General features: G+C 39.0%; 1 protein-coding gene across 3 annotated transcripts in view; it reads left to right on the forward strand.

Annotated features, from left to right (window-relative positions):
• The window catches only part of LOC135164881 (metabotropic glutamate receptor 8-like), a 76,485-nt gene that overhangs the window by 16,416 nt on the left and 36,945 nt on the right, over window positions 1-23,124 (forward strand). For all 3 annotated transcript variants that reach the window (XM_064125646.1, XM_064125649.1, XM_064125648.1), the window contains exon 4: window positions 17,241-17,372. In XM_064125646.1, coding sequence (XP_063981716.1) covers window positions 17,241-17,372 — 132 coding nt within the window. The remainder of the gene's footprint in view (window positions 1-17,240; window positions 17,373-23,124) is intronic.

Genomic DNA, 23,124 nt, shown 5'->3' on the forward strand with positions numbered 1-23,124 from the left:
ATCCCTCTTCATTTCACGAGTTGTCTTTATCGTTTGGATCCAGTGCTGCTGCGACCCTCAATTCTGGAGATTATCCCTCCATATTTCAACGAAAAAACATCGATCTCCAAAGGCCACCGTCTGCAGTAGAAAGAAATCCCACGAAAAAACTCAATTACAGTTGTGACTGTCGGTTAGCCACTGATTTCTCGGTAAAACTATCCAATTAAAAGTGAAAGGGTCCGCGGATTTCTAATGAATCCCCCTCCAGCTAGGTAAACGTAAGAAGAATCTCCAGTCTGAAGATGTTCGTAAGTGCATTATACAATTACTGAGAATTCCCTCACTCCTGATGCTGTGCAAATATTGAAAAGGGAAATTGAGTCGGACAAAGTGCAGCATAAGGGAAATAGAAGTTACTCTCAAGCTTCATCAATTAGGAGAATCGTCTCATTGAATGGGGTGAAATTATTTGTTTCTCGGGTAAACAATGTGTACAATATCGATACCATTGATTTTCAAGTTCCAATGGAGCGATGTATGGTACAGTGGTCCACAAACCCAGGGTACACACTCGATGCTTACACGACGTGCTACTTGAGTCACCCTGGAGTAAACAAGGCAACCTATGGTGAAGGGGCATGCAATGCCATGCGAGGGCTTGAGAGTCGTTGAAAGACGCCAATCAGCTTCGGAGGTGAAAGATTCGCTGTCCACGAAGGATCGATGGTACTTGGGAATCCCAAGCCGGGAGTATGAATAGCTCTCGTCGAGCCATCTCATGACTAATATACGGAGAGAAAAATCTGACGATTTTTAGAGTGTCATTTCGATAAAAATTACTGTGCTGTCTTGGAATTCCAGCGCAACTTGCAAGGCTGAGAAAAATTACTATGCGGTGTAGTAAAATTTTCATGGCATCATAAAAATTCAAAGTCTGATGCAACATTTCTCATGAAGAAGTCCAACGTCGGCAATAATCGATGGATTTGGTTCATCGGATTTGGAATCCAAAGAAACAAATTAATTAAACATTACCTCGTAGATGGTAATGGTTTGCTCTAATACGATTGACACTGACAATAGATTCTCTGGGTAAATTACATTGCTTGTACCCAGGGTGTGGAGATTGTCTATAGTATAATTAAAAATAATTGGCACCTTTTTTCTTATGGTCCGTTGCTTGTGCTAGAAACTTGCTTGTGATACTAGAGTATTTCTCTATGTTAAAATAAATTTGATAACCTATGTAGGCAATGGGGAATGCATCCGATAAATCGTTGACCCAATAATGCAGAGCTGGAATAATTTTTCTGAAGATTCGAAATAGTATATTTCGATACAAGTGCGAGGAGATGGTAACGAGTGTGAAGTTGGCGGTCCGACGCGAAGCCGAGGGATGCCAATCACACGAGTTAAAACACCCCGTCCCACGTGTATCTGAACTATACTTTTTGTTAGTGATGTTACATTCAGGGAGTGGCGAACTGTCATTTTTACGTTTACCAGTCAACGAAAAATCTTTTCGTTTACAATTTTTTGCTTTTTGTTTACAATTTTTTACTTTTCATTTATAAGTGAATGAAAAGTATTTTCGTTTACAATTTTTTACTTTTCGTTTATAAGTAAATGAAAAGTCTTGTCGTTTACAATTTTTTACTTTTTGTTTACAAGTAAACAAAAAGGTACTTTTCGACATGGGGTGAACGTAGTACCAGTGATAAAAAAAATATTTCGACACTGACAGTAACGGAAAATTCTAAATTTTAGGAACATTCAGGCGTTCCTTTGTGCGGCTAATTTACCGAGTACTGAAACCTGGCTAATGAAGTATAATGTTCAGAAGTGAAAAGATGGCTACCATTATAACTTTATCTAGCTTGATAAATCTGACAGTATTGTCGCAATTCCCCTCCCCCAAAACTTGCAAAGCCCTGGGAGACTTATTGGGGAGCTTAATTTTCACCGAAAAGTTTTAATACCAGGCATGAAAACATAATTCACAATGTTTTCCGCATACCGTGGAAATTCGCGAATTCAGAATATTCATAATGTTGAATACAATTGTTAATTCAGTAATAGCTTTTCTTGTATGAGAACTTGATAACTTGTTGGCCCACCCCTGACGACGGGGGGTGACAATGACGCCATGGTGATGTCTTGCCCCACCCTCGGTACCTTCCCGAATTAACCTGCACGGGTCAAAGCGGGAGGGATGAGGATTTAGTCCTTTTCGGGGAATTAAACAGCCGACACATCCTTTTCCTTCTGCTGTTGCCGACTCGAAAATACGCCCTTGAAGTCTTTACTTAGACCTTTTATTTTAATGAGGAATAGGGAACAAAATGAAGAAATTAAAAAATGTTCTCTCTGTAAACCTCATCTCAAATTATTCTCCGAATTCACCGTCTCATTATTTTCGCTAATTCCGGAGGATTCAAATCATACGAAGTAATAAAAAAAAAAATATTCATAACTGACTGCTCCACACGGAGAGGAAAATCCTTGAAAAATTTCGTGCCCATTCCGTAATCTGCCAGTCAAAACAATATTCGGTAAAAATTACGGAACAGTTACGCACTTTTTCAGTGAATCTTCAGGAAAATGTTGAAAACATTCCAGAAAAACTATGGAAGGTTCAATAAAAAAATGCGTAACTGTTCCATAATTTTTACTGACTCCCATTTTAACTGGCATATTAAAGAACAGGCACGTAATATTTAAATAATTTTTCTCTTCATGAATGTGAAATCTCATCTTGATTAAATTCCTTCGCTTCTGACCAGTGAACATGCAAAGAAATAATGTTAAAACCATTTAAAAATTCACTTCATTACAACAAAGTTTCCAGTTACCTAAACCCACCCCAATCCACTAAAAACTTTCCGTATTCTTTCCCATCCACTGCACCATCCTAAGAAAAACAATATCCCGTGACTACATCGTTAGATCCTAAAAGACAGGTTGAGATCGTTAACGTGTTGCAGGTAGGCCGGTGAATGACGTGTTAATGGAAACCCCGGGCCCATCTCATTTGCGCTTTGAACCATCCCCCAGAGGACGTCTCCCCTTCTGTTTTCCTTCTCATCACATTCAGTAAAATATAACGAAGATGATAACCAAATCGTAGAGAAAACGTGAGAACAGATAAAATTTTAAACTCCCTTATTTAATGAAACTAATGAAGAGGCACCTGATTCAGAGACGAAATAGACTCCCCCCCCCACCATCCCCCTACCTTCCAACCCCCCCAGTCAATGCAAATGCCGAGTGGAGGATATTCTGAGATAGCGCTCCAGCAGATCGTGTAATTGCAGATCTCCTTCCTTTGTTTCCAATGGAATTTACTGGGAGATTTGGAGGTGAGAGTGGGAGAATGGAACGGGGTAGAAATTGTACGGAGTGGGAGTTTGATAAGGGAAGTAGAGTGAGTGAGAAACCACGAGCTCCTCTTTTCACGGATGGGTAAGAGGTTTCTCGCCTTAATTGAATTCAACTTGTGGAACAATCGTCTCATGCAAAAAGCCCCCCCCCCTGCTCCTCCTCCTCCCTCACCCCACCTCCTTCCACATATCCAAATATCTATAGATCCCCGGAGTCTGATGATAATAACTATAGACATCTATATTATCCGCGAAAGAGGGGATTTCATAAGTTAAAAGGCTTTTCAAAGAATATCGATTGATCCTTCCAATGGCATTGCAATGAAGACTTTCAAAAGGTGAAAGACAGTTGACATTGGAGGGGGTGGAGTTGGCTTGATTTTTTTCCCCTTTGCGATGAGCATCCTGAAGCTTCATTATAGAAACTCAAAGTCGAACGATCGGATTACCATCATCTCATGATGGTTTTTATTATGATATTTTTTTATGATGAATTCAAGCTACTCCGGGTACTGATCATTAAATAATTTTCAATTTCTGTGCTTCTGTGATCTTTTTTGCTCAGGTCTACTCGTAGTGGTGTTTTCCTACGTTTTGGAGGGGTTGGATTTGCAGGAAACTATTCTTAATTTTTGGGAACGGCTAAGTTTAGTAATAATCCTTTCAGTCCGAATTATAGTGTTAGTTGATGATTGATTATATCGAATATGTTTCATTGGGTTTAATTAAATATAATGTAGTAATCACTTTGTGGAGTTCTGGATATTAAAGAACGCATATGTTAAGAACTGAGTAAAGATCGTGTCGTATAATTAAATAGTGGGAGATATTCATTTCTTACATTATTGTTGAAACACCTCACTACATTTCAAGGCCAATTACATTCATCCAAGACAAGTGTACAACGAATTTATTCGAATATTATCCTATCTATAAAAGTATGTACTACACTGATAATTCCATTTCGATACCTCAAAGCGCTCACATTAAGAGACATTTTTCGGAAACTGGAATTGTACGTTTTGACATGAGAAATGAAATAGTGTAGAACACTTTTCCCACAAGTGTCGCACATTATTTTTCATCACAACATGTGAGAACTGAGGATTTGCGTCACTGCAAAATGTCACTGCATCCACAACTAATGAAGACTTTTTTGTCTGCAAATTAGACGAATTTCCTTCAAAGTTAAAACTTTCCCTTCCTCGAACTGGCACGTGGTGAAGGCAAAGCTAATAAATCAGGATTATAAACTCCTTCAGGTGTTAAACAGCCACATGGTGCTCATTAACATACTTTTAGTAACTGATGCAGTGGGAATTGTGCAGGATTACGCCTACACACCACAGCTTCGTGTTCTGCGTAAATATTTATTCCAGAGAGGAATCATGATTTTTTTTTGATGAAGCGAAAGGCGAGAAACTTGGAGATTTATCATGGGCGGAGTGATAAGCACTTGAAAATTACGCAGACCCTCTGCGGTGTGTCCGATGAGTTTTACTCCCACAGGGGTTTTGAGGGCAGATGAAAAAAGTGGGAGTGTGCGGAATAGGGGTTGAGGGGGTGGGGGAGGGGCAATAGGGTTCTGCCAAGAGTTCATATGTATGAACGAGTGGCAAATAACGATGGAAACTGGGCGATTTGCCAGAATGCACTCAACGGAGATTCCACGCGTGAGCATTTCCCTACTTGGATTTCATCTTTTTTTGAAGTGGTTATAAACGCATGCACACGTCGTTCGGTGAGATAAGACTGGAGCCGTCGTCCTTATTTGTTTATGCATTTTTTGGTTCGGCGGTTTGATGGGTGTTGTTGAGTTTATATTTTGGACGGAACTGGCAAGAAGTTGGATGGATTCGAATAACATTGAGGAGAGTTGAGTTAACGTGCGGGTGGTAGTGCAAATAATGGAAGAGGGAGTGGATTTGATGTTGTTGAACACACAGAGGAAAAAAAAATCAGCGAAAAATTATGAGAAGAGAGAAATAAAAATTATGGAATATAGCGCCGTAAAAATTCCCTGATATTATTCGCCGTAAAAGGCATGTTTGTTGCACACTTTTATCGGTAGCCCAGCGTTTTTATGTCTTGTCTGCAAATAATTACGTAGCAAGAAAAACATTCATCTTTTACCACAATTTTTTATTTTCAATTAAACGTTTGATATTCTTGCGAATTTCAGTAAGAAATTTATTTTGTTAAATTAGAATCAGTGACCTTTTTCCAGAAATTAAAAAGTGCCCGATATTTTTTGCGACGATAAACAATTTAAGTATAATGCAAAATCCAAATCTCGGTTTACATGTCAGACGAGGAAAGATTTGTGAAAAAGTCATGCAGGAAAAATCTCTGAACCATAAAAATCATTCCGATTAAGAACAATATTTTCAATTTGAAAAACAATATTCTCAATACGGGTATTTGCTCTCCTCGCTCACGAGAATGATAAAATATTCATGAGTGCAATAACGTGAATGGGAAGAGGATATTTTTGTTCCCGAAGTCGATATAATACAGAGACTCGGTTACCAACGACGATTGTAAAGATCTGTCCCCTTCCCTTGTCGTGGACCGTACACTGGAAAATTGAAAAGAATAGAGAAAGCGATAGTGTATCGTATGATTGTCCGTGAGGTTGAACTCCGCGGTATCCTATTTTCCTTCGTATCAAGTCACCATAACGAGAACTGGATTCACCATAACCCTCTTGACTTTTTTATTTTCTTCCCTCCATCTCTCTCATTTTTTCCACTGTTTCCATTTTCTCGTACCACTCTCCTGTAATCGTCGGAAAATTCACAATTCCACAAAGTTACCGACATTCACTTCAACAATAAGTGGATTTTCAAAGGGAATACAAAAATAACAGAGATTGAAAATAACCTGCGATATTATTGTTCGATGAGTGGAGCGAAGAAAGACTTGATGTTTACAGCATAGTTATTGCATAGTTATTGCATAGTTATTGCATAGTTATTGCTTTTTGAACGATCCATAATCCCTAGTAAAAATCTACCCTTGATAAAATATTGCCCGGACACAACAGGATGACCGTTACTGTCATGGCGACGTACCGGGCACGTTGATATGAGGATCTGAGCTCTTTTCTCACCCCCGCGTCGCCGAATATGTCCTGCGGTCAGTGTACAAGGTTGTGGGCACCGCTGATACGACTTTTTTTCACATAATTCTTTTATTTTGGGTAGTGGCAACAGCTCCTCCCGGACAAAACCCCTGGACAATATGTTCGAAAAAAACTCCACACAAAAGCCCTCGGCGTCCTCCCACCCCCAAAATTACATTCATAACTCTCTTCTGGATTACAAAAAATATTACTAATGGAACAAATACAAACAAAACAGCCCCCAAAAATGGCTATCCACCGGTGTTTACGACAAAATCGAAAAATAACGGAAAAATTTGACAAAATTTATAAATAAACAATCTACACAATTTCACCTAAAAGGAAAGTAGACGTAGGACAATATTTCCATGAAATTTCCTGGAGTAATTTTCACTGTACGGAGAACTGAATGTACCATGACCCGCTTGTCTGCATTTTCCTTTTCATCTCTTTACACCCCCTCTCCCCGCCCCTTCCCATCCCACCCCCACGACCACTAGGAAATGTATAATTCCACAAAGTTTCCGACGAATTCAGGAATAAGAGTGTCTTCAAATAGAATACAAAAATAGGGAAGATTAAAAATACAAAGTTATTTTCCACTGGTGTCTGACTATATCTGGCTCGAACTACTGTGAAACAAGGGGAGTGTCCGTCATTTTATCGACTGTTATGTCTAGACTCGAAGGGAGTCTCGGATCCACTGTGCCAGAGAATCCAGACGAGAAACTTGAAATTTACCTCCCACCTACCACTCGTAATTCCATGTCCTTATGGACAATTCGAAACACGTCCCTTGAGCCATCGTGATCACGTACACTGAATCTACGTCGGCTTGTCTCCTCGACTTCTGTTCCCCTGTCATCCCTCATCCAAATGTGGTAAACAGCTGCCTATATGGTTGATAAAAAATTCGGTCTTTTCTTATGACGTCAATCGAAAAATAAACAACGTGTGATAGGAATTCGAATTACTCGAGTAATTTAATTTTTGCAGAAGGGAAAATTGGGGAAATCAAATTGCGGCCATTTTGAAGAAATTCAGTGTTTGATTCAAATAAAATATTTGGAAAATTGAAGTCGATGGTTAGCGTGGATCAATAAATTAATTATAATACTTCGAGTGCTGGTATGCAATTGCGAGGTACAGCATAGCCTACAGCTTCACTTAGTGATGCTTAGGTATTAGATTTTAATAATTGTTGGAATATTTGAGTACAGTTCTTTCATTGTCCTACAAAAATCACTCGACACTTCTTTTACTTTCTGGGAAACAGCTCTACTAAGGGACTAATTTACGATCGGTTGTACTCCGCTTTCGAGACGGTTTAATCCTAAACACATGCTGAAATTTCAACAACGGACTGTGTTCCTTCGAGTCATAAAACTGTTTTTCTTTTCCCTGAGAGCGTTTTTCCTTTGATATAGTTTTCAGTCTCTGGACAACGGTCTTCTACCTAAGACGTGCCTTCCTCGTGCTAATAAAGAATATTCTAAAAGTATTTTCACTGTGTCTCTTAAACATTTGTTCATTTACACCCATATTCCAATAATAATTGGAAGCCAGGTTAATGAAAAAATAGACAATATAAGTAAGAGCAGTTTTATTTCTATGATTATGTGTTCACACTTCGAGAGCAGTCGACGAACTGACAAACGATCTTGAAATCCCAAAAACCAAAGCAACGTCATCATGGTTTCTTTCTTTTAACAAATACCAAGATTTCTTTATATTATTTAATAAACATAAACTGGAGTTTTCGTCGTAAGACCACGCAGACAGTCTCTCCAGGACACAATGACCTCATAGTATTGATATAGACTTATATAGGTCTGTAATGTGATCGTATTATTTTTGCTCTTTTCAACATTAGGAGACAACTCTTTTTTTTCTTCTTATGTCATTCAATAAATATTTATATGAGCTTTTTGAACGGTGGCATGCTGTGCTAAACACAAATTCTCAAACTCGGCAATATTATTCGGGCATGACAGAAACGAGTGGCGAGAGCGGTCGAAGCAAGCACCAAAATGCCAGCATCCCTCTCCAAGCATTGGCAGTATGCACGTTTCGCTGAGCATACGAACTTGGCCTGCTTTCTGATGCTCCCCGAGTTCCGTTGGATTTTCACTCTCCGGGTTCTTTCATATATAGATCGAGTTATTCTTCGAAAAATGTCGGATGAATGCAGTGAATAAACACTCGATGCTTATGAACGCTGTTATTTGAAAAGCGGGAGACATCGAATCGTGCAAAAGTATTTGAGTGAAGCATATACTGTTATGCAGGGAAAAGGGCGGAATTTAAGAGTCAGGTGATGAAGATCAACAGAAGAATATACGGAAATTTTGCACATTTCGTAAGAAATGTTGTGTTTGATCGTCAGAAAGTTTCAATGAATCATTTTTTTTTCGTCAAGAATTTTGGATCAACTACCCCATTATAAATTTTGTAAGGTGAACGTGCTATCACATCAGGCCCAGATTGGTGTACTTGATCAGGCCCAGATGGGGGCCCTATGGAATCCGCTGAGCAAGGCATACCATTGGCTTTGCACATCAGGCCTTGGTATGGCGGAAGTATGGCATGCCGGATGTCAAGGTAGAATAATAATTATTATTATCATTACATTTTTTAATATAATACTAATTATTTAATTGTTATTGATAATAATAATTATTCAAATAATAGATTATGAATTATTATTAATTAAATTATGAAAGAATTAGCTTTGGTGAAGCTGATGATGCAATAATATATTTTTCGAAATATGAGAATGAGCATTCATCAGCTTATATTCTCCATACGACTTCGAGTACTTGAGTACAATTGCAGTGTACGACACCAGACATATGGAAAAGCAACTGAATGGGGGTGACCCGGGACATGACCTTGGGAAGTCCGCGGACACCAATTTTTTCTTTTTTTTCTTGTTAATTCGCGTTTGTGAACCGTTGGAATAGTCAGTAATGGTATATATATCGTTAGAAATCAATAATGAAAGAATTATTCAATCAAATATTCAATTAATCAAATTAATTAATTAATCAAGTTAATCAAATAATTCAAGTGATTATTAATTTGTTGCATAAGCCGAGTTTATATTTGCTGGAATGGGATCTTCGAAGATTGCCTCATCAGGCCCAGAACCTGATGCGGCCCAAGCTTGACAGTGTGTAACATTCTAAGTAAGGTCCTGATGTGGCAAGCCCTAGATAATCGGTCGATGACCTGTCTTTTGAAATCAGGCAACCAAAATATCCAAACGGTTATCCTACCCTTCACGTTCCAATAATCCAACTTCTCCGTGAAATTCGTATCAAATTCATGAGTTTTTTGGCTTGCATCACCCACCAAAAATCAGCTTTGCATAACCAAAGATAGTGACAATCTCAAAAGCTTCCATTCCCCTGATAATGGACACTTGAACCACTTATCATCCGCTACCACCGCTCACATCCCCTTTTATAGCTATCCATCTTACCCGATTTCAACCCGAGCGAATACATATACTCGTTTAACCTCCAGCCCCTTTCACCCCAGTCATTCCGCTTCGGGCCATCAGCTACCAGGATTCTTCCCGACTTTTAAAACTCGAGAGAATGTAACTCCTGATAGACGAAAATACGAATATTGCACATGCACGTAACACGAGAGTATTGGAAAATATTGATTCATAGAAATGTACACTGATCTCGAGAAAAATGAAATGTACAAATGATGTACCAATGTAAATTTCACTTTAGCAACTGTGTAGACTCTCAACTTTCTTTATTCCCCTCGCTTTTGACCCGATTAGTTTATTCACAATTTTTACCGAGAGACGTTGCGTCTGGACTGCCGACTGCGTCACACTTTTCCCAGCGAGTGAGTTCGCATTCATTTGTGCACTTATGGAGGATTGAAGGGAGGAACTGCAGGTAAATGAGACGGCCAATGAGAATGAGAACAAATTTTACTACCTACGATGAGAGAAAAAATGTGGTATTCGAGACGAGTTGGGTGAAATTATAATTCGGTGTCGTATTATAGAAAGAAAAATTTGGGTGGCGGAAAAAATATCCTTCGAAAAAATATCCTCAGGAAAAATATGCCCTGAAAAATTATCCCCCCAGTCACGAATACTATCCCCGTTGCCCTTCTCTCTTCGGACCTGCGAAACCCTCTTCCCCTTTTTTTATGTAGTAACGCAGAGGGGTTTTAAGGCAGACCAACAGGGAGGGTCCAGGGGGGCAGCGTCTCTGGCGGGGTCCGTGGGCAGGCCCCCACAATTGATCACTTTTCCGGGACCATGACGTTGCCAAATAAAACAAAAATTATTTATATTGGAAATGAGATAATGGTTCAATAATCGAACGTGTGAATTCCGTTTTATCGCTTTTATTTTATACGTTGGAAAGCTCGCACGACCGCTCTGCTTCGTTTCCTTAAACGAACTAACTAATAGACTGAAGGGATACAACACCCTGGGCCTGATGTCTCTCATCAACAATGGTCCCACTCATGCACATCTGTATACATTCAGAAAACAGAGCATACACATCACCCCCAAACTTCCTAGAATTAATTCTCATAAAAATGTTTTCTACTTTCAAGTGGAAATACTAGAATAAAGGAAATACCAATCACAAAAAGATCCATTCATTCTATTCGAAAATTAATTTTTGACAAACATTCGAAATGTAAACTCCAATAATTTATATTAAAAAAACTGTGAATGTGGTGAATAATTTAATAAAAATAAATCCTTTTTTTCGGAAATTTTCATTTTAAATCAAAATATGTCTGAAATAAATTCAAAAATGAAAAATTATGGTTTATCTTGAGAATTTTGTTTCCGGAATTCTCGACAAAAATATTTTTTCTCGCCGTAAAGCTAAATGCGACCATTCCAACTGTTATTATCGCGATAAATATTATTGTACCCTCGAGTTAATGCAGTTGTCTATGATGTGAAGGAGAAAGTTTTATTCGGGAGTTTGTTGGAGGTATTATTTCTGAATTTCTTTCTCTCGTACTTCTCACTACGGTTTTTCCCAGTTGTTAGCAAGTGTCGTGAGGAAAGTTTCGTTCTTACGCGAGGATATTGGTTATACTGAATGGTACATGGGTGTAGTTCTTCTACATTTATTTTACAACTCGGTGGAATACTTTGTGGACAATCTGCGAAGATTTTTCGGTGGATGTGAGGAAGTTTATTGATGAGTTTAATAGAAATAGGTCACTAAAATTTTCACTTCAATTCAGTTCGATACACTCGACCCCTCAATTGTACTTGAACAGTCTTCAGTCCATAGGCGGATAAACCGCAATCATGGCGGGGTGTATGTGCTCGCATGTGGATTTGTCGGCGCTGTGTGAATAATGGTGGGATAAACAGGGGAGGGATGGGCCATTCAGAGGGATTCTAGGTATATTTATTCGGTTACAAGGGTTTCAGCAAAGATGGTTGCATCCGTAAATCAGAATTACTCTGACATTTTGAAGTTTTCATTATTAATATCACTCTTAAATTTTGAATTATTGCTTTCATCATCAATATAAATATTTAAATTCCAAATCATATCATAAGCCGACAATTTATTTGCGAAAATTGAGGCCTATTTGTTTGTTTATTCACAACAACAGGAAATTCACTCCTGGAGATATCATATATTGAACTGATTGTCAATAGAAAATCGAAATTTTAATTATGTTGTTTTTTATTTCGAGGAATTGTCAATTTACTTCAAACGTTAAATAATAACTGTTCACATAAATGCCAAATTAAAAAATTCACGATGAACTTTACCTGAATTTTAACAATTCCAACTCAATTTTTGTGCTGTAAAATTTTCTTTTTGTATTGAATAACTCACACTTCGGAAATTATAAATTCTGGATTCCACGCACAATTGAATTTCCAATGCAAGTTACAGTTAGAACGTTGAGAATAGTCACGTAACGGTCGTGCAAATTGAAATTCAATAAAATGGTTAACAATGTGCACAATGAAAAAGGCATTCATATGTCATCTGCCTTTTGCGTCATGCCTGAATTAATTTATGTTCAGCATATACCCAGTTCCTGGGAAAATATCCCGTTGTAGTTCTTTTCCCACCGAGCAATTGATCACTTTTTTAAAGCACGGCATGAAAACAGAAATAAAATCACAGAAAACGATTACCAAACGAAAAAGTTGACTCTTATGTTCAAATTAAATCTCGAATTTCATGTGGAATTCAATTTACAGCCACAACGATTTTCGACCATTTCACAAAATCAATTCCAATATTTTTCATTCGTTAATTTCAGTAAAAAAAACCATTGCCATTAAATCAGTCTGTATTTATCATTGGAAAATTTGAAATTTCACGTGCAATTTAATTTAAAATCCAATTCACCGTCAGTGTTGAAAATAGTCCCGTAACTGTCACGTAAATTGGAATTCGATAAAATACCTAACAATATACATAATGGGACAGACATCGAAATATTACCTCTACTCAACGCAACGCCTCGGTTACTATACGATGAAGAGTGTCTGCAAAATATGACAACTTGATAATAGCAACTGCTTCTTGTGTGTGAGTTGCATGTGTGAAGTGTATAAATTTTTTTTTTTTTTTTCAAGGAAGAAAAGAAACGATGTGACTAAAAGGGGGCAGAGGTAAGGGTATGGTTTGGCGTGCGGCAGACGGCTGGGAAATATGATCGATCGACTAGAATCTCCAAAGATGGGGCACTCCCGTACCTCCAAATGCTTCGCGAGCTTCAAAGGCAGGGGAGGGGGCTTATCTTACGCGACTAACCGCACAACCTCAGTACCCGCCCATCATTTTCTCCCATTATCGTCTTCTCTGCCAATTTTCGGTACCAATTCGCAATAGATCGAGAAAGAACGAACTGGATTGCGTTATTTTTGAGTGTATCCATGTGGAACCAGAATCGGCGTAATTCAATGAGCTTCACTTTCAAGGCGAAGGGAAAATGTGGGAGGATTTATACCAGAGATGACAAAACTCGAGTGATTTTATTTTATCGAAGATTATGATCAGTTAGAACCGATCGACTTAAACCGATGGAACTTATTCATTCTGGCTTTTATCGTCGTTGTGAATATTTCACGAATTTATGGCAGATGGGAATTAAGTTTCTGAAGGCAGTTGCGTTTTGCGAATCGGTGAGAGTTTCGGAGGGAACTGAATGTAAAATATGAATTAAGAGATTCAATGAAGGATACTTGATCGGATACTTAATTTCATGTACGGAGATGTACTTGAATTGCAGTTTATCGGGAAGGGAACGCAATTATAAAATAGAGGATGTAGTAAAAGCTTTCACTAAAAAGGTTAATATTCGAAATAAATTCGTTGCACACTTGTCTTGGGGGAATATAATTATCCTTGGAATGTATTGAGGTGTTTTAACAATAATTATGGTAAATCAAGAATAGTTATAATTTGAATAATATATGGATGTGCTCTGATGTGCACTCGCCCTCGTTGCTAGACGAACTGACTCGATCTCCATCCTGTCATGGAGATCCTCAAGGCTGCATTCGTTATTTGTTTAGACGAAAATCTGGCTCTGCGTCGCCAGAGGTATCCGACACCTCACGACTCTAAGACAAAGGCCTCTCACGACAATCCGGAAAACTTTGCCCCGCAAAGATGAAACGTTCCATAAAAAACGAATAATTAGGAAAAAATCATCATTTTTAGAAGAAGTGTATGAAATTCAAGAGAATTCATGGAATTCAAATAGCAATGCAAGCGAACCTTCACGGTTCACTTTGATTATTCGAATTTTTACTCACTGTTAATAAAATTGAATGAAGAAAATTTTTTACCAGCCGAGTATTGTTTTTATAACGGAATACCCTGGAATTTCAGTGGGAATGTGGTTTATCGAGAATTCCTGGAATTTGACCCAGATAACGCGGGCCAATATGTTTAATCGGATGATGGATTTTTCCCCTTTGCAGTTTTTCCAGGAGTTTATGATTTAAATATTCAGATCCCTGGAACCATTCTCTCAATCTAGAGTCATGCTGAAGATGACTAATTGTCCTTATGATGACGTAAAATGTTGGAAAATTAGAGCACAGATCTTCTGTTTATCTTCAAAAATCACTCGACATTAAGGTTTATGACGTGTTTGAAAGAGTTTCCAGAAAAGGACTAATTTATGATCTGTTGTGCTCTGAACTTGAGAGCGTTGTGATCCTTACCACATGTGGTATTTAAAGGAAACTCTGTCCTCTGGAGTCATAAACGTTCTCTTGTTTTGTCCCTTAGTAAAGGTTTTTCAAATAATGAGAATTTAGTCTCTGGACACGTTCCTTTAGGTCAGTGGTGCCTTCCTCGTGCCAATAATAAAGAGTTAAAGTAATTGATTGTGTTGCTACATTTATTTATCTACTTGTACCCATATCCCAATATAAAATATCCTCAATGTCGTTAACAACTTAATTTGTAAGAAAATCGTGAAAAACATTTTGTAAATTATTTACATTGCGGTAATTTCTCTTCCCACACTATCCGCACTAATTCCCCACGCTATTGAGTTCTGATGAGTCTACTTGCAAAGTCAGTTTTCCACCGTCAAAGGGAATGGAATAATCTTCTGATCATCTGCAAAATATCGTCATAATCCTGGAGCACTAAAAATGACTCCCCTAAGTATACGTCCAGGATGTGGAGGAATTACTTCAGATCTTCGTTATTAGCTCAATCAACAGCCACAGCGTTTCAAAATGTAGAAACTAACATTATTGGAGGTGAATCGCAGAGTGAGTCACTCTCGGCATTCCACTCACTAATGATCCTCCAACTTCATCTAGTAGTTTGAATATAAATGAGGGGGGGATATTGAGAGTGTGTGTGTGGGGGATATTGGTATGTGTGGACAAAAATTAATCGTATGCCTACAACTTTTTTCAGTTCATGTCAGTACTTTATAGTTTTTTCGGAATAGTACTGAAATGTTTAGATTAGTGTCAATAAACAGAAACAGAGGGATGACGGAAAAAATATCCCACTGGTCACGGATATCACCCCCCCCCCTGCCGTTCCTTTTTTTATGTACTAATGGCGTGGATCGAGGGGCAGAGCCCCGATGGGGGGGTGTGACGCCCCCCCCCCACCCCAAATAAAACAAAAATTATTGATTTATATTCCTAAAAACTATGAATGTGGTGAATAATTTAATAAAAATAAATCTTTTGCTTTCGGAAATTTTCATTTGACATCGAAATATCGATTTGTCTTCGGGATATTTTTCCCGGGATTCGATGTGGAGACATCATAGATGCGTGCGATAAATAAAAGATTAGAAAGTGCATACTCAAATCGTTTTTATATTATTTAACAATCCCTGTTCGTAATCCAATAGGGGACATATTCTCCGGATATCCGAGAAGAGAAATTTTTAAGCAAAATTCTCATGCTCGGACGGAAAAAAATTCTCTCCGTAACCTTCCAAATACCTTCCACACAGGCATTTTCGAGATATTATGAAGAAGATCCTCAATCCTTCGCTGAAATATTTATTTCCCCGTCTATAACGTTGCTACGCCATTTTCAATGATTCGCCACTCGGGATGATCTTCCTGGTACGAAGGTTTGCGTTGAGAATTGAAAATAAATTCTGACCGAGAGTAAATCGCCAAGTGGTTTGCTTTACTCTCTCCCTCTCCCTCAGTGCACCTCAGACCGGGTAATATTCAAGGCTCATGCCGAGTGAGGAGGTTGAAGATCGATATTGTCCCTTCGCCAGGGGTTACTATCACTATCTATCAAACCCCTTTGGCTGTCTCTGCCCAATGGCATTTCGCCCCGCGTCTCCCCCGTGCCCCCTCTACGGGGAACTGAAAGTGTCGATTAGCGATTAAACCGGCTAATTGCCGCTTCGAGGCCATAAAATCGATTATTCATTGATCTGTGATAATTAGCGACGGAGTCGATTCCGAGAGTTAATCACAATGTACAGTCTCGGTATCTTTGAAATTCGTCATAATTCTGGTAGCAGTCATTTTCATTCTGCTTTGCACCGCAGAACAGGCGACAGATTAATAGAGATCTTTCCATATTCTGCATGGAGAACTACATTGGGTCACGGTAAATGATGAGTCAAGCTAAAAGATACTCCCTGAAATTGGATGCGATTGTGGTTGACCTGCGGCTCCAGTCTGAATGCCAGACATAGTTGAAATTATCTCAGTGCACAAAAGCCACTGGTGTATGTAGTTCCGTGATAAAAATTTTATTCATCGTCTTTTATTTTTTATTTTCCCGGTAGTGAAAAAAAAAATCCAATGGCTTTCCGAATCAGATGAATATTTGGGATTTTTATAGCCAACGGGGATTGGATTTTATTCGGGTTTCGGACTGTACCAACGCACACTTGGAGTGGGTGAAAATGCCTGATGGAATTTTTTTTTTTTTCATTCATTTGTTAATTGATATTTCAGATTTCATCTTCATTCTTATGAACAATTGGGAGAGACCGAAATTATTGGCAGCGGGATTTATTAAGAAAGTTTTAGGGAAATTTATGAAAATATAAAAAAAGTACACGCTCGTAGATGTCGAGCTGCTTTCAATAGATATTTCTGGAATGGGAGAAGATAATAAATCTTCTCAATGCAATCTATATCTGAATCATATAAATTCTATTTGCCTGAGCAAAATCCACCCCTCCGGCATAAAAGCTTAACATCTCTATTTTTATCTCCCTCATCTAAAACAACGTTTTTATGTCTTGTCCCTCAGGATATGTCGGAGTACAGATGTGAAGACGGTAGACCACCCCAGTACACACCCCACAAATCTGTGACAGGAGTCATTGGAGCATCTTTCAGCGTAGTATCCATAATGGTGGCCAACATTCTCAGACTCTTCAAAGTAAGTGAAATACCTAATGCTGAGTTTTGAAATTATTCATCCGAGTTTTAGAGGGATTTTTCGGTTGGTGGGTCGGAGGGAAACGTCAAAAGCCTTTGGAGAGACGTGCTCAATCTTGATTGACTCCTGGCTCGTGATTACAAATGCCCCACGAAGGAGTCCAATCGATGAATCAGTAACAATTGAGGATCTCAGGTGCTTTCTGATGGGAACGAGCCCATTCAGTTCACAAATTTCGAATCCTAGTAGGTGAATAGTTATTGGGGGCTTAAGTGACCTATACCTAGTAGAGATATTTTAAGAGATAAAAATGAAGGTGGATGGAATCTGTAGAGGAAAACGAAAATTGTGAAAATTCTGGGAAATACGAGATTCTTGAAACCCCACGTGCTCTCAAATTTTGAAAAATTTTTCGCTAGTCATGTTACGTAGCCAGCCATTTTGCAGATTGAAATTTCATTGCAAAACTTGGCACTTCCAAACTTTTTACAATTCTGGAGCACGAGGGACATTTGGTTGGATTATTCCGCTATCTGAATTTCGATCGATAGAAGCGCAGCATTCGGCTTCAGAACTTCATGTATTTCACCAGAAAAAAAACATTTAAAATGTCCAGACAACTTGATGATATTCCACCTCATAATGAATCTCCTCGTTAAAATTTTATTCTAAAAATGTCCCAGTGGAAGCCCTAAAATATACGACTATATCTACAACATGACCAGTCATTTGGCGAAGATTATACCTCAAATACCCTCAGTGCATACACTTCGGGAGGATTGAGGTGATCGGTATGCATGAAACACTAACGGCAACTTCCTTGGTCCGAGTTCAATAGTAGACTTTGGTCTCACGGGTCAGAGGGAATCTAAATTTTACTTGACGTTGTTGCAACTCCAAGCAAACCTGTCAAAGTTACCGTTGCACAGACACGAACCCCCAGGAAAGCCAGTAATACGTGTCAAATATCGATAAGCGTCGGCCAAAGTGCCGCGCTGACTTCAGCTGATTTCAAATTTTCTATTTTCTCCTGTTCCTTTGTTCTCTCTTCTCCCCACTGGACTCGGCCTTTGATTAATGATGGCAAATTGACCGCGTAAATGTGTTGAACGAGGCCAATTAGCGCACATAAAGGCAGGAGTAATACCCCAGGTTCGCCGAAAATTCCTCGTGTATTGAAACCCAAAACCTGAAGAAAACCTCAATGAGAAGGAGTGGAGCACAATAAACCACTGACGCAAACATGGTGGCGATCAAGAAGGGGGAGGACAATGGAAATTGGTCATTACCAGTGTCATACGATTGCGATGTTCACTATTATTGTGCTTCGTTTTTATTCTCTTAAAATTGATGAATGAGGCCAATATCTGTCTATAAAACCAAAAGTCTGTTGTAAAAAAATTGACTCTTCGTGTATTTTTCGCAGTAAAATGCGTTAAAAGCTAACGCAAAACTAATACCTGAAGAAATTCTACAGTTTCCACAAAACCCCCATTTTACAGAAAACGAAAAGTTGAGAAAAGCTCCAATAGCATCGGGCGGAGCAGAACAAACCACTGGAGCAAACATGAACTCGATGGCAAACGAATAGAATAATAAAAATAAAAAAACCCAATGTCACAATTACGATAGCGATCTTCCCCTTAAAACGCGCTCTGTTAACGAGTAAAATCAATTACTTTGCATAAAACCAGGGGAAGTACCTCACTTTCAATAAAATCTCCAATTCATTAAAACCCAAAACTTGCGGAAAACCTCACTAACAAAGGATGGGAGAACAATAAACCCCTGGAGCAAACATGAAGTCAATAGCAAAGAGATACAGCAATGAAAGTTGGCTAGCACCAGTGAATTAATTAGCCAGTGCTTTTTCCGATTGAATGGCCTGGTTAATTGAACAAGTCGATTAAATCATTGGATACTCATTGGTGTCGTTTAAATGCATCACGATCGCTCATTTCTTCCTCCGTTAAATGATTTATCTCCTTCAATTTCTCTTATCCATTTCTTGGAGGAAAACTTCATTAGGATATTTATAAAAGTCGAACTTGTTAAAGTTTATCTCACGTTCTATTTGGTTGGAGTAGACTGGAGGGCCAGATAGAAGGGAGGTAGAGGCCAGAGTATTGGAAGGTTAAAAGTGGGTTTCGGTAGATAGACGAAATGGATTTTGGGATGCACCTGCGCAAATGTGTTACAGAGGCTTTTGGCTAGTTGCACTCTACATCATGTCGCCCACTTGGGTCTTATACGCCTCTCGATATTCGTATCGATCACGATAAATAACGCAACCAACCCTCATTCGATTTATCTCGTTTGTCTCTGAAACGTACCCGGATACCTTTTACGAAGTCACCACCAACACCTCTTTCAATTCTTTTATATTTTCCTCCCCTCCGTTTTCCACTCTATCCTATTCTGTTTTCCGGGTTGTTATATAAAACTGTTTTGCCGATGGTGAAGACAAATATGCCGGCTCTCTCTGTTGGATCGATTTATCAAGGCTATTTCATAATTCAGGGCCATTCTATTCTTCCGAGACAGAAATCCATTCTGTGAGTATATTTTGTATGTAACACGGCGGAGCAACATTTTCTTGCCTTCACATTCGTCAACATTGGAGCATACGCAGCTTTGTTTGATTGTCTCGTGAACGTGAGGTGAATATCTGGATTTTTCACTGAAAATTGTTTCCGATTTCTCGCTGGTCGTTCTTGTCGCGCAGCGAACGAGTGAATGGATGAACGAGATTTATATTTTTTTCTCTGGGATTTAAAGTCTGGATATTCAACACTCATTTGACATATCTTTTACTTCTCATTTAACATGTACGGACGTTATGGACCGGGGCCATTTCACATTGAAGGGGCAATTGTGTGTTGTTGAATTTCTTGCCAAGATACGCAGAGTATTTTTTTTTTATTTTTCTGTCCAGATGGATACCCCCCCTCTCACCTTTTAACCCTTTTAGTGCCGGGCTAAATGGAGGTGCCTATGCGAGATAAACCCGTCGAATTTTTCAGTTTTACAAGGATTCGGGAGAATGTTTATAAAAACCAAACGAGGAACAATATTTACATGATTCAAAAAACCATATATTGTGGATGAAATACAGAACAAAATAACGACACTAGTTTTTTTTTGTATTCAATTAAAATTTTAGAAAAAACAAAAGTATAAATGTTTCTGACTGATCCTACGTATCGCTGCGGCAATGCAACGTTATTTCGGGAGGGTCCTCAAACAGTTGGTTTATATGAAGCGCTGTCGACAAGTGCCGATAAGGGCCCAACGCCACAGCGATGAATGCTGCAGATCGAATATCGCCTGAGTGGCGACCACCGGTGTTTACGGTAGATTTCGGTACCTCCAAGCAATAGGAAAATGTTGTCGTCAAAGAAATAAAACGAGAAACTATTTATTTTGATTTTCTCGTAATGAAATTAGATAATTGATAACGTATTCTAAAATTTATTTTGAGATAGAGTTCTCCCGCAATGCCAATTGTAAAGCGCTACAAGGCGCGGGCCGATATATCGGCCTCCGGCACTCAAAGGGTTAGCATTTTCTTTCCCTTCCCCTTCGAAGGCCAAGGCACCGTCTTTTTCCCCAACTGTACTGCATTTACACAGGGACAGAGTGGAAAACACCCTGGAAAAACCCTACCGTATACTCGGCCGATACTGCAGGGTTCCCCAAGTGCACCCTTTTCCCTAACCCTCTCAAGCTATAACACTGGGTCTCCACACTTATGCCTTCGCGCAATAATTTTTTTGAGCGACCGCGGGGTGTTCCCAAACGGTCACCCATCCAAGTACTAACCCAGCGAAACGCTGCTTATCTCCAGTATCCGCCGGAGCAACACCCCACGCGCCCCACCATTACAGTCGTTCGATAAGGAGAGTATTAAAAATGCTAACAAATATCTGAGTAACTTGAACATTCAATTCACCCTATACCTCACCCTTGAAATTAAATTTTGTACACAATGAAAAACATTTACAAATTTAGTGTAAAATTAGTACATCTGTTTTTACGAATTGATCATCAGGTAATAGATCGATTTTTTTACCCCGACTTTGCAATTAATTCTCCAGAATCTCTTCACCGAAGTTACCCCACATCACATGCAATTACTGTAATCCCTTCCATCAGAACAATTTCCATTAACCAAAGGGAAACTTTATTCTTCCTATTGAAAGAACAAACGAATGCTTCAACCGAAGGGCAACGTATACATTCCCATCGAATTAAGGAACAAAGCCCTACAGGCAGAATTTAATTTTCCGTCCGCGCGGAACAAAGCATGCAAAGAAATGAAAACTTGCGGTTGATATTCCGTTGCTGCTACACGTTGCAATTCCAAACGTGGTATTTCACGCACGTCTCCACTCGTGGGGAATTGCACAGGGAGAAAGAGACGAGATGAAAATACATTTGGCGAGAGGGGTCGAGAGACTGTGAAGACAACTATAGAGACAATTTCTAGTGTTCACTTCGAGCGAGTGTATGGACAGGCATAAGGACATATATACGAATCGAGGAAGAGAGAGGAAGGAAGGCGAGAGAGAGGGAGAGAGTGAGTGAGAAAGCCCAGGACCGGGAAATCGAGATATCTAGCTTCCCGTGAACAAGCTAGAGAAGCGAGGAAACTGAAGTATAGATCCTGCTGTCAGATACAAAACCCTCGTACTGCACGCAGTCTACCCTTGGCACTCTGTCCTCCCTCTTCATCCTCCTTCACCCCTACTCCTGCACGTCCGACGATCCACCCCCTTGTTATCAGCGGTCTGACTCCACTATCTCACTTATAGGTATTATGTTCCCATTCGCGCCATGTATTATGGTACTAAGCACCATCCGCATCCTTCCGTGCTTCCAAATGGCTCCTCGATACTGACCATTCATTTGTAAGAATCTCCAGTTGTTCTTGGCTATTTCCCCTTGTACCGTGTCCCAACTTGAGGGTTTACGGTAATTTTTTTTCGATGGGGAATCGTTTCCATTTTTGTTTCTAATTTGAGAAGAATTAGCCTTTGTTTCAGGAGTTGGAGAGATTTATTGTTGGTAGTTATGGGATGGGGATAATAGGGGAGTTTCCCGGGATGGGGACTATTTCACGAAATTAAGCCGGAATACTGAGTGGTATTATTTTGTTATTTAGGGTTTCATTTTGTTGGAGTAGAGAATTGAATGGAATTTCTTATTTTCGGGTGTTATTTGACGTCGTGATGTATGGAGAGAAAAATTCTTGGAAATTACGTGGCTGGTCCGTAATCTGCCGGTAAAAATAATATTTAGTCAAAATTATGGAATAGTTGCGCGTTTTTCATTGAACGTTATGTACTTTTTTTTGAAAATTTACTGGAAAAGTGCGTAACTGCTCTGTAATTTTTACGAAATATTGTTTTGACTGAGGGATTACGGAACAGGCACATAATTTTGAGATATCGGTGTAAATACTTTTGGCTGGAAAATTATGTATTCATAAAGAAATGTCAGTCATCCGTGTTCATATTGACATGACATATTTTTACGTCTTTGCACTGTTGAATCTATGGAAGTGTGATCGAATTAACAATAATCTTTTTAATTCAAGAAAATTCATCTCTCCGGTAAATATTTCAACCACTTGTGTTGATTTAATTGTTTACTTGTGTCTCGTCTCGGGGGGGAGGGGCTCTGAAAACAACTTCACTGGCTCCATTATCCTCAGGCATTTTTTGTTCCTTTCCCATGATATTTTCCACTC

The sequence above is a fragment of the Diachasmimorpha longicaudata genome, chromosome 7 (genome assembly GCF_034640455.1).
Source record: "Diachasmimorpha longicaudata isolate KC_UGA_2023 chromosome 7, iyDiaLong2, whole genome shotgun sequence".
NCBI classification, from domain to species: Eukaryota; Metazoa; Arthropoda; class Insecta; order Hymenoptera; family Braconidae; genus Diachasmimorpha; species Diachasmimorpha longicaudata.